Source organism: Clupea harengus, chromosome 1 (genome assembly GCF_900700415.2).
Source record: "Clupea harengus chromosome 1, Ch_v2.0.2, whole genome shotgun sequence".
Taxonomy (NCBI): Eukaryota; Metazoa; Chordata; class Actinopteri; order Clupeiformes; family Clupeidae; genus Clupea; species Clupea harengus.
The window spans coordinates 19553784-19572324 of NC_045152.1; the positions used below are offsets into that span (position 1 = coordinate 19553784).

The window sequence follows — 18541 nt, forward strand, 5'->3', positions numbered from 1 at the left end:
TCCGGATTCATAATGTTACCATGTCAGACACATATCGGTGTTGGTTGCACTCTTTCTCAATCATATATACACACTTATACACAGACAAACACACACGCACTCTCTCTCTCACACACACACACACATGCACCAAACAATTATTCAAGCACATCATGCCATTTAGTCTCATCCATGTAGTACTGTGTTCGAATCTTAAAACCCATGTATCAACCTGTGGTAACTGAGGCAAAATGACTAGTGTGGTGTCTGAGACAGCATACTATCCAAAAGCAGAGCCATGCCAAGGTTTGGCATAATATGCATCTAAAAACCAAGTCGGGCTGTATGAAGACTTTCCATGCGACTCCAATGCGCCACCGCCCCCATTCGCTCTTGAGGGAATTGCAGGCTGCTGGTGTTGCAATCCAAGGGAGGTTTCGTAGCTCGCTTTCCCTGTCACAATCGCTGCCTGTATGTAGACTCAGCCAATCTCGTGGCACTGACGCTGGTTGAGGCAGGATTCAGAGAGGCTTGATCATAATATTTAACACACCCACCCAGTAAGCGCTTGAGTCCGGCTGCGCGGAATGAGCAGGAGGCAATCACCGAGACAAGTGCAAGCAGATACAGCTTACACCTGTCAAACTGCGCGTTCTCCAGCTTTTTGTTTGAAAATGAGACAGCGGCAGGCGTTGACTAAAAAGCCTGTTTTACGCTTATCGTTTGGTGTCCTTTAATATTTTCTTTAGTTCTGAAGTTATTTTATTTCAAGAACGACCTCTTGTCTTCAGCACGATACTCCACCTCAAAGATTTGATGGGTCATCCATCAGCTGGATGTTTTTGTGCATCTATTTTCAAATAACAAGTATTTATAGTGACACTGACGGGTGTGGAGGCATGTGTTCTATCTTCAAAGAACGCAGGATGAAAATCTGGATTAATACCTACTAGTTTCTTCATTTGGTTGTCATATTTGGCGTCGCAGTGAAGACCGGTCGAGGATGATGGAATAGCGGCACATGGGCAAGAGTGCTACATTTGATAGCGAATATTTGTTTTATTTCATCCTACGTTTTGGGAGGCTGTCATATTTACCTGAGGCACACTGTCAATGCCGACAAGTTCAAATTGTACCGTGAGGCTCATGATATCTAGGCTCAAACGAGACCCCGAAGAAGCTTAGCAAATAAAGAATTCTAAGACTTCTTGAACATTGAATTGCTGACATAAAACGCAGTGTTTTCGTAATATTATTCTAATGGACACCGAATGCTGTATATTGCATGTCGTACAAAATTGACTTATTTGCGTTGGTGGTGTTATCTTGTAAAAACCCACAATATAATCGGGACAGTCTATTTAATTGTAAATGTAAAGATGATATTGTTTCGTAAATTCCGTGTTCTTATCCTCATGGTTTTCCTGGTAGCGTGTACCATGCACATTATGATAGACTTGCTACCGAAACTGGAGAAACGTGCGGCAGGAACGAACTCTGGCACAGGAGGCTGCTCGTGCTCCCATAATCCGAGCGAAGAACCACGGAATTGGGCAAAGCAACAAGCGAGGTCGGGACCGGAGTCGGGTTGGCCTAACAAACACACTTTGAGGATTTTGCAAGATTTCAGCAACGAGCCAAGTTCCAACCTCACCTCTCACTCCCTGGAAAAGGTCACGGGGACAGTAGATAAAGCTGATTCTGAGAAGCGCATACCGCTGGTCCCTGGGAACATCAAGGATACCGGTGCGGGAAAGAAACGATATGCCCCAGGTTTCTCACGTCTAGCAGCTTTGTATGACCACCCTTTGTACAAGATTGACCCGCCCTCGCTCAAAGACGATGACACTTTGTTCAGCGTGAATACTGACATCCGTCTCTACCCCAAAACTGCTGGGAATCCAGAATGGTAAGCCCCGTAAACAAGTAAATTGGCTTTGGTGCTTTATTTTTTACTTATTGGTGTAGCACCACTCGTCTGTTCAAACTGTCTTTGGAACACTGACGGACTGAGGCACTGGTCTTTGGTTTCATGATCTCTCAAAGCATCTTTCTTTCTTTCAATGACTCAAGGTCCAATTATAAATGCAATCTCCTTATATCCTTAGTGTTCAATTGGCACTTTTGGTTAATATAAATCCTCGTAATATTCATCTTTTTTAACTGTTATGAAGTGTTAGAGTGAACACCTTAATATATGAATGGTGACAGTATTCTCTCAGAAGCACTATAGCAAACAGGACAGGAACAAGGTCGATTTACTGAAAGCTTTAGCCGATGTTTTCTTTGTAGAAATAAATAAAATATCCTGGGCTTGTTTTTTGTGGGGTCAACGTGCCTTAACATTTAAGTAATGATTTATGTAAGAGTTGTATTTGATCAGTGGCCAAGCAGGTTTACAGTGCTCATTAGCCGCACACTAAACCCCAGTGAAAACGTAAGAGCCGGTGTATCTGTAGAACAAACATTGTCTTCTTGATGAATCTCAATCCTGGCTATGTAGGTTAGGAGTAGGATTAATCCCTCGGTGGCATACTGGGCCAGTGTGTTAGAGTAATTATTAATCCACCCTACAATTAATCACCCATCATCTATAGAAAGTGTTTTTTCTTCAATACATCTTTGTTAGAGTAATGAGGAAATGGGATTAGGTCATTGCAGCTATAGCAGGTGGTTGATGATTCAGGCAAGATTGCATGGCAGCAAGGTGTTTTTAATGGTCATCATTGTTCATTTAACATGTGCTGTGATAGCTGTAAATAGTGTGTGCACTCCCTTTAACAGTTACACCAAGAGGAATTTCTAGTGTTGTAATTAGAGCTAGTGATTTTATTATTGTTTAATGTCATTTGCTTACAGCTCCTCTTAATTATAGCTAAAATAAAATGGTTTGGTTTGAATTGCTATGTAGACAGTCTTCACTATTTATTTCTGGGATTTGATTAGCATGGCAATATCAGTGTGCACGTACTGTAGCCACATTCAAACATCCAATAGAAGGTTCATCAGTCATAGGGATTAAGCACTTAATACAAATGACACACAGAGACCGAAGCGATCGACTATGCCTTTTAAAACCAGTCAGGAGTTATACGCTAACCTTGTCAGTCTGTAGATTGGTATTCATCGAAAACCAATCTTCAGTCAGCTCTCAAAGTAACTTCTTCATCCAGTGGCATGATTAGACCTGCTCAGATCTCTAGTTTGCAATGTACGGCCACTGGAGCCATCAGCAGACTGCATGTGCAGAGAGATATTTACCTTCTTTCTGTTCCTTCTATTCCCACTTTCTCCACTCTACCCCCCCCCCCCCTCCATTCTCCATCATTTCTACCCTCCCTCCCCTGACTTGCACCTCCTCCCTTACAACCTGTTCACCTTCCCTCTCCCTCTCTCTTTCCTCTTCTCCTCTCTCTTCTCTCCTCCCCCGTGCCTCTGCTCCCTCCCTCCCTCCCTCCACCCCAACCCTCCAGGCACAACGAGGGCAACGCAGAGGAGGAGGAGTACAGCCCAACGGGGGGAGCCACGACCGAGTCCTACCCCAACTGGCTGCGCTTCCACGTGGGCATCAACCGCTACGAGCTCTACTCCCGCCACAACCCCACCATCGACGCACTCCTCAAGGACCTGGTCTCCCAGAGCATCACCAGCGTGGGTAAGCGTCAGTGTGCCCATGTCCGTGGGCAGCCAGCCAGTCAGTCTCTCTGCCACCCATACATACGCAGATATGCCAGTGTTATATAATGGCGTGGTTTAGCGCTGAAATGTAATCTTGCGTTGTCACAAAGGCAATCATGCTAAGTGGTTTATAGCACGTTCCAGAGCAGGAGCGGGTCACGCAGGGGGCAAGGCAGAAGCAGGCCCAGTGGCGGACGGCCATGCAGTGTCTAGACAGGCAGAAAATGATAATTGACAATGACACTCTGTGTTGTTTGTTGTGTGTGTGTGTGTGTGTGTGTGTGTGTGTGTGTGTGTGTGTGTGTGTGTGTGTGTGTGTGTGTGTGAGCGTGTGTGTGTGTGTGTGCGTGTGTATTGGGAGGAGGTTGCGTGGGTGTGTTTGAGTTCAAATTGGTTGTTGGGAGGTTGTGTTTATTGTGTATGTGTGTGTGTCTGTGTCTGTGTGTCTGTGTATGTATGTTCGGGGGTGGGAAAAGGCCTCATCCAATAAAAGGAATTCAATTAAGCTTCTAGTCATGCAACTTTAGCCACAGCTGAGAAATTGAACATCATACGCGCTGCTGTTAATCTGTGCATTCACCTATCATTTCTCAGTAATTGCCCCACTTTCAAGACTCTTCTGTACGAGAAGATTTAGTTTGAAGTTGCAGTTGTGAGCTGTTTTCAGGTAGAACAGGACTGTCTGGATTCTAGCGAGTATGAACCAGGTGATGTGTCTGTCAAGTGGAAACAGATATGGATATTACTGCTCAGCAGAGCCCATGCTCTCTTGGTTTTGGCCCGTCCCTGCAAGACGCTGGATGGGAAAATCCTCTGAAAGGCCAATCCGTGCCAAAAAAGCAGAGCGGGCAGCCGAAACGTAGTTTCATGTTTCTAACACCGCTTTGTTGGCGAGATCAAATCGGCAGGGATTGCGCGGGAGTGCCAGATTTACTCCACAAAAGAGATAAGTGTTGTCCTACATTTACTTCACAACAGTTTTGGGTCTTTCCCCACGTCTTGGTCAAACAGCCCTTTTAAGGGAGTGTTATGTGAGCAGTGACCTTAACGACTTTAAAACCCTTTTCCAATCCACTTCTGGAGGGCCTCCAACTCGGCCTCAAAGCATCTGAGCATCTGGAGAAAGAAATGGTCTCCGAGATCGCTCCAAGCTTAGCAGGAAGTGAAAAGACATTTTAATCCTTCTTACAAGGAATGCTTTGATAGCAGGCTGGCACTACCTACCTGCGAATGGGCGAAACACTGAGGTTGTGATAGCTGTGGTTTATATCTCGGACGCAGTCCAGGAATCACTTCCACAAATGCCATTAAGACCAGCCACTTTCAAAGGAGGATCTTTAAAAAGATTGATAAGGTTAATTATTCAGAAAGACTAAGATTATAATTAGTTTGATTTATATCATTTGAGCATGAACCAGATATCAATAATTATAAGTATTAAGTATCTAAGCAAGTTAACATATTATAAGTTTGCATATTACTAATGTGTTTTCAAGAAGCAAGCTGTTTTTTAGACTTAAGCAGATATATAGTTATAGATATATAGTTATAGGCATGATATTACAAGGAACATGATCCCCCATCAACAGGCACCAGCAGGACTGGCATCATGTGTTTAAACAGACACGGCTCTCAGGTGTGAATTAATTGCAGTGTGACAAAGACGTAGCCTCCAGTGCCACATCTATTTCTGCTTTTTGACTTTTGCTGTTGTCATTTTTGCACTTCTTCCACAGGCTTAATTATCACTTTGTAATGAGATTATGTGGCGCTTAAGACCTGGTGCTGTGCAGACTGCAGATCTGATTTCTCAGGTAGACTGAGACGCCTTTTAATGCGCAGACCTGAACAGTCTTGTCAAGCTTCAAAGCTGAATATTTCAGATGTGGGTGGGGGGAACAGATAAATCATTTCTATATGAGCACATAAACACACTCACACACACACACACACACACACACACACACACACACACACACACACACACACACACACACACACACACACACACACAGTCACTCTTGTGCTGCATGAACACAGTAACCTTGGAGCAGGATGTGAAGTACATAACACTGTCTCTATGAGAGACGATGCATTGTTCTTGAACAGTTTGTAGCACACTTTAGACCCAACACTGCATGGTGAGAGAGCAGTGGTGTGTCTCTCATACACTGACATGTCCACCCTTCCTTGTGTCTCTCATCACAGCCATGAAGTCCGGAGGCACCCAGCTGAAGCTCATCATGACCTTCCACAACTACGGACAAGCCCTCTTCAAACCCATGAAGTAAGCACTGGAGCAATGCTCAGAAATGTATTTATACTAATGGACATATACGGGACATACGCTCATACACGAACACGCACACACACACACCCATACACACACTTAAGGAAACACAAACCCACTCACATATTTGTTCACACACACACACACACACACACACACACACACACACACACACACACACACACACACACACACACACACACACACACACACACACACATTTACAACTGCACAGGAATTCACTTATTTGCCCAGCATTTGCAGTTGTCTGTCCTGAATTCCTCTTTGTGATGTTTTTGCGGCCGGCTTGAAGTCGGCGTCCTGTGGATTGTGAATCTCTGTGACGTGGTACCTGCTCTGTGTAGCCCAGCCGGCCCACCCCACCCCACACCCACCCATTCTTAGAGACAGTGCAGGGAGGCTGCTGCATAGCAATGCTTCTGATTTGTTTTGAATGCGTAAAGAGACAGCAGGCATGATGAGGAGCGGCTGATGGGGTTAGGTTAGTTAGATCTTTTCCTCCGCAGTGGGCTGTGGGATTTCCCCCCCCTTACTTTCTCGGTGGGTAATAACCATCCTGTTTTTAATTAACACACACTGGCGTATGTGTTAATTAAAAAGCAAGGAGAAAAGAAAGCTGTCACAAGTGCCTGGAGGATATTTGCCAGCAGCTCTTTCAGCCGAGTCCAGCTCATGAAATCGGCAACTGAATACATTTATATATACGTGCACATATAAACACACACACACACACACACACACACACACACACACACACACACACACACACACACACACACACACACACACACACACACACTTAACTCTCTTTCCTCTGTTGGAGTGTCATCTCCTCCTGTGCCTACTGCTGTACAGTGCATATCCATGCTCAAAGGCACTCTTCCTCCTCTTCCTCCCTCCCCACCATCTTCAAAAAGAAAGGAAGAGAAGAAAATGAAAAATGAGAGTGGAAATGAGGCGTAGGCACTCCTGGGCCTTGAGTAGGCTCCGGGCCCCAGAATGCCCTGCAGCTTCCTGGTGGACCCGTACACTGTACCTCACAATCAGAGTCCCTTTCATCTAAATATTGGGCCATGCCACACTGGAAGTTGAACCTTCTTTTTGTTTTCCCTGGTGAGTGGGGAGTGTAATGTTTTGTAGTACTGCTGTAGCAAAGAACTATTATTGTGTCCCTTACGGCTGGGTTACGCAGTGCTGCCATGTTATACAGCATTGTCTGTGCTGTGTTGTAATAGTCCCTGTTGTGTATCTCTGTTGTTGGTCGGCACTCTTCTTTGCTCAGAAGCCTGGGCACGGTGGGTAGCCTAATACACCCAGTTGACAGCCAGGGGGGTTGACAGCAGTGAACAGAGACATGGCATTGCACTGCCACGGTTATCTCTGCTCCAGCTCCTGCTCCAGCTCCAGCTCCAGCTCCAGCTCCAGCTCGTGTTTGTCCTGACATTGGTCTGCAACTGTTCCTTTGCCTTGGCCACCTACTCGGCTGCTGTGTAACAGGACTGCCTGTGAGGAGGCCTCAGGAGCTGGCTATTCATCAACAATGGCCAGGCCAGGCCAGGGCGGGGCAGGGCAGGGCAGTTGTGTGTTGCTTCAGAGATAAAAAATGATGTACAGAAAAAACAGATGCTTGAATGTGTCGCTAGGCGGACATTTTGGAGGACTGAATGCCAGGTCAGCGTGTACTGCAGCTTATCACTGGGTAACATTTTCAAAAAGTGGTTTAATCAGATGTGTGTGTGTGTGTGTGTGTGTGTGTGTGTGTGTGTGTGTGTGTGTGTGTTTGCAGACGTGCATATGTGCATGCGTTATTGAGCACAGCTGTCGCCTCATCTCGATCACACTGCGTGGTCACTTTCCCTTTAAAAATGAAGCCCCCATCTGCTGCTGCTGTCGAAGCATCGCCAGCGACCAGGAACTCCAGCAGACAGCTGTCTTGGAGATAAGCTATGGTTTAGCGAGACAGTTTGCCACCTTAATGAGACGTTTCTATTCAAATTGCCCATCTGAGATGTGCCTCCGGTCTACGCCAGTCTGGAGTTCTTGGCAAAGCTTGTAAATGCTCTTACATATAAAAGCATCCCTCAATTTCTGTGGTGGAACCAGATGACATACCACACCACAAGCCAGTGGAGTGTGTGCTACTGGGGAGCAGATTTAGCAACACAGAAAAATAAACTTTGCTGCACAAAGGGGAAGCAGGTGAAGAGAGGATGGGGGAGGGGATGCGGGTTAAGTTCTCTCCTCTCTCCCTCCTGCAGGAACAAAAGGCCTTTCATCGAGACACCACACAGGCATGGGAGCTCCGATCAGCTAGGTTTCTAATGCAAATAAAGGACAGGTGTGTCACACAGAACAGATAAGTAATCAAAACATGTTGGTCATAAGCGGACATGCTGACACCAAAGTCTCCACGAAGCCGGTGTGGTTATCTTTCGAGGTACCAAAATCAGGGCAGAACAGATATCCAGCTGGCTATGAAATCTGAAGATATCATGTGGAGCACACAGACAGCTGACACTTGAGACCCACTCTTCTCTCCCAGCTTTTCGCAAACATGAAAACAAATACAAATAAATGAACATGGAGGGTTTTTTGTTTGTTTGTTTGCTTGTTTTTCCCCCCCTCACCTGCCAAGGTGTGCCACTGGGCCTGAGAGTGTCTTTGATGTGCTCTTGCTCTGGCCAGAATGCAGATGCAGGCTGGTAGGCAGGAGCTGGCATGCGAAGTTGGCGCGGGTGCAGGCAGCACAGCTGCTCGAGAGGCCTGCCGCGTGCCCGCTCTCAGCACCCCTGCCGCGTGTGCAGGAGAAGGTCTGGAGAGGCGGGCGAGGAACCTGGGCGAGGAACCTGGGCAAGATGCAGCTCCAGAGCTCTCCTTCACTTGTCTCTCCTTCACTTACGTCTGCTCTCACTGTCTCTTTCTCTCAGTGACTCACTCTCTCCCTCTTTCACTCTATCTCTCTGTCTTCCTCTCTGTCCTTCTCTCCCTCTCTATCTCTCTTCCTCTGTCTCTCTCTATCACCAACGCCAATCTCCCTCATCGTGGGGTTTTGGGAGCTCTCTCCCTCCTTCCCCGTGAGAAGAAGAACAGCAGTGAGATGTGTGGGGCGGAGCAGGAGCAGGAGCAGGAGCAGGAGCAGGAGCAGGAGCAGGAGCAGGAGCAGGAGCAGGAGCAGGAGCAGGAGCAGGAGCAGGAGAGCTGGGCTGCGTGAAGCTGGGGAGGCAGGCAGGGGAGGTTTGGGAGGCGCGTCTGCTCTGGGCCAGAAGGGCTGCTCGGCCCAGGGTTTAATTATGCTGCAGCAGGGGGCGGCGAGCCGTGAGCTCCCCTCAGTACCAGAAGAGAGAGAGAGAGAGAGAGAGAGAGAGAGAGAGATGAAGATGAAGATGAAGAGAGTGACTGAGGCAGAGATATGGATACGGAGGGCGTGGAAAGGTTGTAAAAAGAGCATATCACAAAGAGAAAGAAACGATAGAGAGTGTAACGACGTGCCTGAAGAATGTGGAAAGTCAGAACTAACAGGTTAGAAAGAGTTCAAAGACTGAAAGAAAGTGAGAGACTGATAAAGGGAATTTGAAGAGGATATCTGTTTGTGTGTGTGTGAGTGTGAGTGTGAGTGTGAGTGTGAGTGTGAGTGTGTGTGTGTGTGTGTGTGTGTGTGTGTGTGTGTGTGTGTGTGTGTGTGTGTGTGTGTGTGTGTGTGTGTGTGTGTGTGTGTGCTTTGTGGTGATGTCCAGCTGTGATGGTGTGTGGAGGTCTATCTGCTGGGTGCAGGCAGGCAGCCGGGGCTCAGTGCCAGAGGGGCATCTCTCAGGGCCTCAGGACTGACTGACCCCTGCCTGCCATCCAGGCCCGGGCTCCACCGCGCTGGACCACAAAAACAAATTGGCCTCTGAGAGAATGTGGGATTCAAACCCAGAGAAAAAAAGATGGAAAGAAAATCAAGCTGGCTGAGGGAGATTTGAATGATGCGGAAGCTCCCGAGCTAATGAGCCAAAGCACTGCAGGGTTCCCTTGGATTGGAATTTAAAGGTAACCGTCCTCCAAGTTACAGAGAGGAGAAGGGAGTGACAGTCCCACAGGTGCTGGAGTCATTGCAGCCCTCCCTGGAGTGCAGTGCAGGGTGATGTGTGCCAAATTAATTGGATTGTTCAGAAAAAACTGAAAAAGAGAGAACGCTAGAACCCTGATGGTCCAAATCTTCAAAGAAGTGAAAAACGACCCTCAAAAAAAGCACCATGGGGAAAAGTGTGAAGTTGGTCTAAGGCATTGGGACATCAACCTGTCAGCCAACCCTCAGGAAAGCTATTTTACATCATCCTGATGACTTACGCTTCGACTTACGCTTTGAGGCTGACATTAAATCATTTTAATTTTCTGTTGTCTTTTGCACTACCATTAAAACTATGGTGACAACATATTTTGACAAGCCGTGACCAAATGTTCTGGTCGAGGGCATTCCACATCTGTTGTACCTTTTTTGTTGAAGTTGGTGTTCTTTTTAACTAACAGACAGCAGATATGAACCCACAAGCTGTTCCACTTATCCCCCCCTCAGGTTTTGACCTCCTGGAGGTGTGATGGAGAAGCCCTCCACCCCCCTTCTCAAGCCCTTCATCTGAAGGACAGGACGACGTGTGTGTCCACCCAAGACAATGAGATTCCCTGTCTTACGGGTTGGGTCAGATTTCAATAGCTGCTCTGTGTAATGGCATGCTGCCGCACTCAATGGCAGGAAAGCAGGCTGCTCCTGTTGACTTGTCCTTCTGCATTAGGTAGCAGCCTCTTAGGCACTTATAGGGCCTGGCCCTGAGCCACACTCCGTGGCTAAACGCTGGGTGCATTTTTATAAGATGACTACAGTGGTTTTTATTCGTTTTTTTGTTGTTGTTATGACAGCTGGATGAGAGCTGCATTTAAGGAAGAGCACGTCAAAACCATCTCACCGACCGCTTATTTATCATCTCACAGCATCGCCTCTCATTTGGGGAGTCGGACTGTTGACATTCGGTTTTCATTGCACAAATGGTTCTGGACTGAACTGTCGGTTGCGGTCCAGTTTCTCCTCGTGTTTGCTTATGTTGTGGCCTCTCTGTGACCGAGAGTTGATTCTGGCCTCCCCGCCCAAGCCTTAGTAAATACGAGTGTGAAGTGTGTGATGTGTGCAGCCCTACCTCTGACTGACTCCACCATCACCACCACCGCTTCTGTTCCAGCCGCGAGCCTTGGCGCGGTCGGCGCGGTCTGCACTGCTCCCACTCCAGCTACCCCCCGCTACTTGTTTTGTTGTTTTTGTCGGCTTTGCATGGGGAAGTTGTTGTTGTTGGGTCTTTCGGATGATCTGATACGGATCACTCATCTGATATAACTGCTCTGTACACCATCCCCCGCCCTACCCTGCCCTGTCCCTGTGTTGTCTCGAGTCCACAGTGTCGTCTGGAACATATCGAGTAGTCAAAATACAAGGTGATAACAGCACTGGGTTCGTGTTTGAGCGCAAGCTACACGTCGCAGCATGACTCTCCATCACCTTCCACTATGTCTCTCCGTTTCTCTCCTTTAACTCTCTCTCTCTCTCACTCTCTTTCTCTCCCTGTTCCTCTCACTCCACTCTCCACTTCTCTCTTCGCCCGTCTGTGTCGCTTTTCCTTTTTTCCCCTCCTGTCATCTCTAGCCTTTTCTTTCCCTTCCTCTCTACAGATCTTTCTCTTTCTCTGATAGGTGAACATTCACCCTAGTTACCTCAGGACTCCGGAGCTGCATATAAGTATATTTATTAGACAAACAACAATTGCAATCGGGCTCACAGCACAAGGCTGAAAGTGAAGCAATATTAAACACATCGCACAAGGTTTATATAGACAGAAGTTTAGCGTTCAGCAGGGAAAACCACGTGGTGGATTTCTGACGTCCGAAGCAAGGATGGAAGTTTTGCAAGGTCGGAAGAAGCACAGTTCGACCCTTCTTATCACCTCTGGTCTAAACATGCTCTTGTACATATGCAGACAAAGTGGCACCTAATAATCTAAGTTACACACACGCAGAAACACAGAAAAGCCATGTTCCTGCTTACATAAGTACATGATTCATATAGGGTAATTAATAATACAAGGCACTTGATTATTATATTCTTATTATTATCTCCATCATTCTCCACCCTATTCCATAGTGTTCGTCTCTCTACCTGTGTGTACATGTCAGCTGAATGGTGGTGTGATCAAAGCGAGTGTTAGTCGGTTGCAATCAGTGGGGTTGCACAATGACACTCCGTTTTAACCCAGAGCACAATGAGATGCAGGTGATTATTTATGCAGAGAAGAACCTAAGACTCGCGGTGGGACACGAGGCTTTCAGCGCGGCTGAGCAGTACTACGCCTGTGGTTCACTATTGAAAGTGATTGTGCTTGCAAAAAAGAAAATGTTCTCCTTTCTTATCTTGAATGCACACACACACACACACACACACACACACACACACACACACACACACACACACACACACACCACACACACACACACACACACACACACACACACAAACAAACACACACAAAGCTTCACGTAGTAGCACACAACGGCACGGCTTAATTAGACATGTAGACGGGCACGTTTCCTCAGTCAGCTACACTGATCTCAGTTCTGATGGAAGACTGCTGTAGTCTATGTTTTTCTCCACGTCAGCAGGAGCCTCTTTCTTTTCAAATTCATGAGGAGGAGATGAGTCTGACAGGGTTCTTGTCTTCTGCTTCCATCCTCTCCGCAGTTCATAGTGCTATTTTAGTTTTTCACCTCACTGATGGAAAAAAGCAGTACCTGCCATGAGGTAAAACACAAGACTGTGTGTGTTTCTTCTTTGGTTCTTCTTCCATGCATTGTGTGTCTCCTGTGAGGAATGTACAAAAGCCCTGCGTCAGCTTGAGCACTCAGCCGCTCGACCGTGCCTCGACCAATCTCACGTCTCACGCATTTGTCTAACTTTGAGCTCTGGGGTTCGTCCCCGATGACTTTTAGAGGTTTTCGGGGGCCTTTGGTCCTGTTATTCTTGTACTTTTAAAGAGGAAAGACCCAGACTAGCCCCAGTGTCTGTCTGGCCATAATGCATTCTGACACATGCGGCTTTCAGTCAACATTGCCTTGTGAGAGGGCGCTTTTCTTTTTTCATTCGAGACCTGCAGTGCTCTTAACCACAAAAGGACATTGGCCACTGAAAGGGAAACTGGGATCTCAGTGGGTACTATCATACTGTGTGTGTGTGTGTGTGTGTGTGTGTGTGTGTGTGTGTGTGTGTGTGTGTGTGTGTGTGTGTGTGTGTGTGTGTGTGTGTGTGTGTGTGTGTGTGTGTGTGTGTGTGTGTGTGTGTGCAATTAATGACATAGTGGTTGATAAACAACCTTGCATGTCTGAGATAGATTGTACTTAAGGTTTCTGGCTTAGGCGAGCCTTTTCTAATTGTGAGTTCCTAATTGCTTTAATTTTCATGGTTGGCTGTATCCATTTAGACAGGAAAGACTGTTTAAAGCACACACATTAAATGCACTTTTCATTCAGTCATCACAGGCAGTACATTTCAAGTAATTTAGCCGACTAAATCTTCAATCATTCATTCATCTCTATATTGACTTCAATCTCTTTTTATCTTAAACCTTCATCTGTAAAAAGACATAAAGCAAAAAGAAAAAGTGGAATTTCATATCTTCGAACACAGGAAGAGGGAAATCAAGCAGGCCGAGGGATATTTGAATGATGCGAAAGCTCCTGAGCTGATAAGCCAAGGCACAGGAGGGTTCCCTTTGATAGGAATTCAAAGGTAACCGTCTCCTCCATGGGAAAAAAGGAGCAAAAATGTCTTGGAAGAAGGGGTGACAGACCCACAGATGGTGGAGTCATTGCATCCCTCAGTGGAGTGGAAGCAAAGATGGCTCCTTTGTGTGATCGTTAAATTAGAGACCAGGTCCCACCGCAGCACCCCTCCAGCCCCCTCCACCCCCCCGTCGGTGCAGGATATAGGTGGGACTTTCAGGAGCAGGTCAGGTATCACGGGGGTCGGGGGCAGGTGTAACCTGATCCCGATGCCCGCCTTTTCACTGCCCTCGCCTTGGCACGACCAGGGGTGCGAACAGAGGAGGCTCTGTGCTGGCCTTCTCGTCAGCGTTTGGGCCATTGTGTCTCTGGCGATCCTGGCCAGCTTGGCTCCAGGGAGCTTCTGGAGAACCCAGGGGAAGGGGGGGGATGGGCTGGGTGCTCCCCTGTGTCCCTGCTGCTGCTGAATGTGGAACCTGTGGACAGGCAGTCATGGTGACGCCTCAGCGGGGGTCCTGTCCTGCATGCCACAGCAGCGTGCCGTCACCCTCGGGGGTGCTGCTGAAAACGGCTTCATCGGTGGCCAGGGTGGCTTTTTGGCGTAGGGTTTCAGTGTTTTGTTTGGTTTGGGTTGTAGCGCAAAAACTGAGGCGGTGGTTGCCAACAGAAAGGGAGACCAAAGCGCTTTTTGGCTGCCCTGGAGGTGGAGATGAAGGCCGGGCAGAGCTTACTCATCGCATTCTGGACCTGGTTGGATTAGGGGGTCAAGCTTCCTAAAGCCTTTCCATCTCAAAATGTCTGATATGAACAAAAGATACATCAGTGACTCAGTAACTGTTCTTTAGACAGTTATGGTGTTATACAGAGTTCACATCCTTTTGCTCACGTCCCACGCAGCCGGCAATACATCACATTGTGGAATATGCAACATATTTTGCGTCTCTCACATATTTCAGTATTTATTTTATTTTTGGCAATCTTTACTTAAAAAGAGATAGACTAGGGAAACTAGAGAAATAAACTCATAATATGACTGCATCAGAGTGTCTCTATACATCAGTACATTCAGTGAAAATATTTGAATTTCAACTTGATATGAATACTTGAAAGTTCATCTGTTGTTTCCAGGGACAACTCCTCACCCAGAAAATACTCTTATTTACTGATCCTCATGCGAGTAAAACCCAATATTGTGGGTTTGTAGACAGTAGAGTCCCTCCTATTCTTGAGAGTATACTTTGACAGTTAGCCATTTCTGGTCACTGGCATTTAGCAGGATCATTCATTTTGTGCTTCACTACCAAGCAAACCTTTTATGGGTGACTTAGGGCAGGATTTCATGTTCATGTCCCTTGAAGTCAGTGGTAAATGGGAGACAGAGAAAGACTATGATGGAAACCCCCTTTAGTACAGCTTGCCTGACGTAGAGAAACAGCTTTGGCATTCATAGACTTCAATGATTTTATTGCTTTTATTGGGAAAAGATGAGTGGCAGCCATGGTAAACCTAAACAGATAGATTAAAGTTGCTGTCAGAACAACTGTGACAACTTCAACTCTGGCACACCAAAAACAAGCCAATGGTGACATCACCAGCTGCTGAATCTTAATATGTTCAATGCTTAAACTGCTTATCTCTACTATTAAGTCTTTTAGTGTTTATTATTTGTTTGAACATTCCCTCAAACCATTGTACAGTGCTGTATTGCTGTGGTGCTGTAAAGTGATCTGTAAACTAAATGTTGAGCAGTATGAGCTATTACAACACCTACCTACTCATTCATGTTGAGCAGTATGAGCTATTATATATTGTTTTGACTCATTCATGTTGAGCCGTATGAGCTAGTATTACACCTACTGTTTTGACTCGTTCATGTTGAGCAGTATGAGCTATTATAACACCTACTGTTTTGACTCATTCATGTTGAGCAGTATGAGCTATTATATATTGTTTTGACTCGTTCATGTTGAGCAGTATGAGCTATTATAACACATACTGTTTTGACTCATTCATGTTGAGCAGTATGAGCTATTATAACACATACTGTTTTGACTCGTTCATGTTGAGCAGTATGAGCTATTATAACACATACTGTTTTGACTCATTCATGACTGCATCTCCCCAATGCTGCAGTGGCTTACAGAAAGCTGAGGGCAAATCTATCACCACCACTGACTTGGTTAACAGTTAATGTTTCCTCAATGTCAGTTAGTGTGTTTTAAGTGGTGCTTTTGATGTTCAGCTTTTGAAAGAAACTACAAAACATCAACAGATATACAAATATATTGCAAATTCATAATATGTATAAAAAAATTGTGATCTTACGTAATCATAACCCAAGATTGATCCAACCTTAATGAACTGCATATCACATTTAATTAATGACTGCAGTGTTATCCTTTCTCTGATGTAGTCAGCCCTTTATTACGGAAGAGGCAAGGGGGTGAAGGACTATGAAGCCCCCAAGAGGGCACGTCCGCTGTGCCTCCTCCTCAACCACCACCACCTCCACTCACATTCCACCAAGGAATCAGGAACCCACAACCCACTAACTGATGTTTGTGCAGTCCTTCTATTTAAAAAGGGAAAACCACAAACCACTGATGGTTACAGGAAGGGTGGCAGGCTCAAATCAGTGCACTGGGGAGAGAGACACAAACACAGAGCTTGGGATTGCACAAAACTGGGGTTTGGTGAAGTACCAGCCAGCTGTCACCATGGAAAGAGATTCCTTCCATTTTATAGCTTTGCCACCTTATCCAATGTAAAAATTAGACATACTGCATGCAAAAACAAAAGTAAGTTGTTGTTCTTTGGAGCGGATCCCTATGGCCAAACAAGTCATACCAGCCAGGAAGCCAGGAACAGAAAAACACACTTTTTATTTTGACCATGATTCAGCCCTGTGGGTTGAGTGTATAAACAATGTATGATGAAATGTACCTGTCACTCAGGTTCAAAACGGGCCTGTAAACCACAAATTCATAACATGCCACAGTAAAGACAGCACTTCTAAATCAACGGCAGTATCACTCATGCAACTCCATTGCAAATGGCACTTTAATGACACTCACACTGCATTAATTAGGGAAAAAATGGATGCTGTGCTCAAAACCACTGTGTATTCTGGGATGGCTGATTTACTCAACAGTAAGCGAAGCAAAATTGGATGGACTTTTGTTTTTTTCTCCTGAGGATCCTCCAATTTTTATAAGCAGATACAGATGGAAGGAGGCTCTGCACACTTTCTCCCCCAGGCCTCCTTCTCGGATTCTTGGGCTGATGCAGCAGGTACTTAGACTGGGCTGCACCTCCACTTGGTTGGCTCTGGAAGAATTGTACTAGAACATTCTTTTAAAGTGTCAGAGGTTGGTGTCTAAATCAATCCGACTGATGGTCAGTTCTCAGGGTACTTGAAAGAGATTTCTGGTAGATGCCAGTGGCCAGTGCCACGGACCCAGTCAACCTAGCACCTCATAGAATAGAGGCATGTCCCTTTTGCCTCTGTGTGATCGAGGCAAATAATCTGCCCCCTTAATTGATTCTGGATTCACAAAACCATGATAAACAACAGAGGTAGAAATATACTATACATTTCTCCCAGTGTGTTTGGAAGTATGATAATGAAGTCACATCAGAGTCCCTTCTCAGATCCCAGGTGTAACGAATGTAATATACCAGTGTCTGTTTTTAGCAGTTTTGTGATAATGGTGCCATGCAGACAGCCACTCTCCGCAGACACCATGGGAAATGGAAGTGATTTCAGGCTTTTGCTTTTTCATGTTCGCTCAATATATGCTATGAATAGACGACTAGAGAGTTAGCTTTGCTCAATATATGCTATGAATAGATGACTGGAGAGTTAGCTTTGCTCAATATATGCTATGAATAGACAACTGGAGAGTTAGCTTTGCTCAATATATGCTATGAATAGACGACTGGAGAGTTAGCTTTGCTCAAAGTTAGTTTTTTTTTCATCCACTGTGTCTGACAAGACCTCAGTTAAACCTTTTGGCAGATCGTGCGGGGTAATGGCTTGTTAAAGCTGACACTGCCCGTTGATGAACAGGTGCACACGTGGAGCATGCTAAGCACAAGGGCTCAATACACTGGGCCAGATCACAACCAGGAGCTGATAAATGGCCATTGATTTCTGTAAGCCCTAGAAGACATAGGAAAAAGTGCTTAGAATCACTTTTAGAGGAAGGTGCCACCATCGGATCTCATTCATGCCACAATCAGCATTCTGCACATTTAGCAACCCTTTAGTCTGGAGGAGGTGGAGATTCAATCCAAACTGAATTTGTTCTACATTCAGTCTCCATTAACAGTGTTAGGCTTGTTTTCCACATTGGAAATAAGATGTAGTCCGAAGTTGGCTTGCAAAAGCGTATCTATACAAATTAATTTGTACCTTTCCATATACGCTTCCCCCTGCCCCATACCCCTCTGAATAAGGAAAGAAAACACAATGAAAAGATAGATGTGCACTCTCTTTTACCTTTCTCCTCTGTAACAGATGGTATGCGGGTTACACACACTGTCCATCCTTCAGCTGGGAACAATGCATTATCTATCATGCTTTTCTGGACGTTGTTCTGTAGGCCCCGGTCTGAAGACAGATTCCTGTTTCTCCTCAGAGCATTGTGCCCATCTGTCCAATGAAAGCACAAAGGCAATGAAGGGATGGTGGAGAAGAGAGAGATCAGCAGTTCTTCCCCAAAAGTCTCTCTTTCTCTCTCTCTCTCTCTCTCTCTCTTTCTCCTTCTCTCTCTC

At 45.9% G+C, this 18541-nt stretch overlaps 1 protein-coding gene across 1 annotated transcript in view; it reads left to right on the forward strand.

Moving 5' to 3' along the window:
- The first annotated feature begins 387 nt into the window (after positions 1–387).
- The window catches only part of fam20ca (FAM20C golgi associated secretory pathway kinase a), a 39357-nt gene continuing 21203 nt past the window's right edge, over positions 388–18541 (forward strand). The window contains exons 1-3 of the mRNA XM_012825559.3: positions 388–1888; positions 3453–3634; positions 5866–5944. Of these exons, the coding sequence (XP_012681013.2) occupies positions 1251–1888; positions 3453–3634; positions 5866–5944 (899 nt within the window). The 5' untranslated portion in view covers positions 388–1250. The remainder of the gene's footprint in view (positions 1889–3452; positions 3635–5865; positions 5945–18541) is intronic.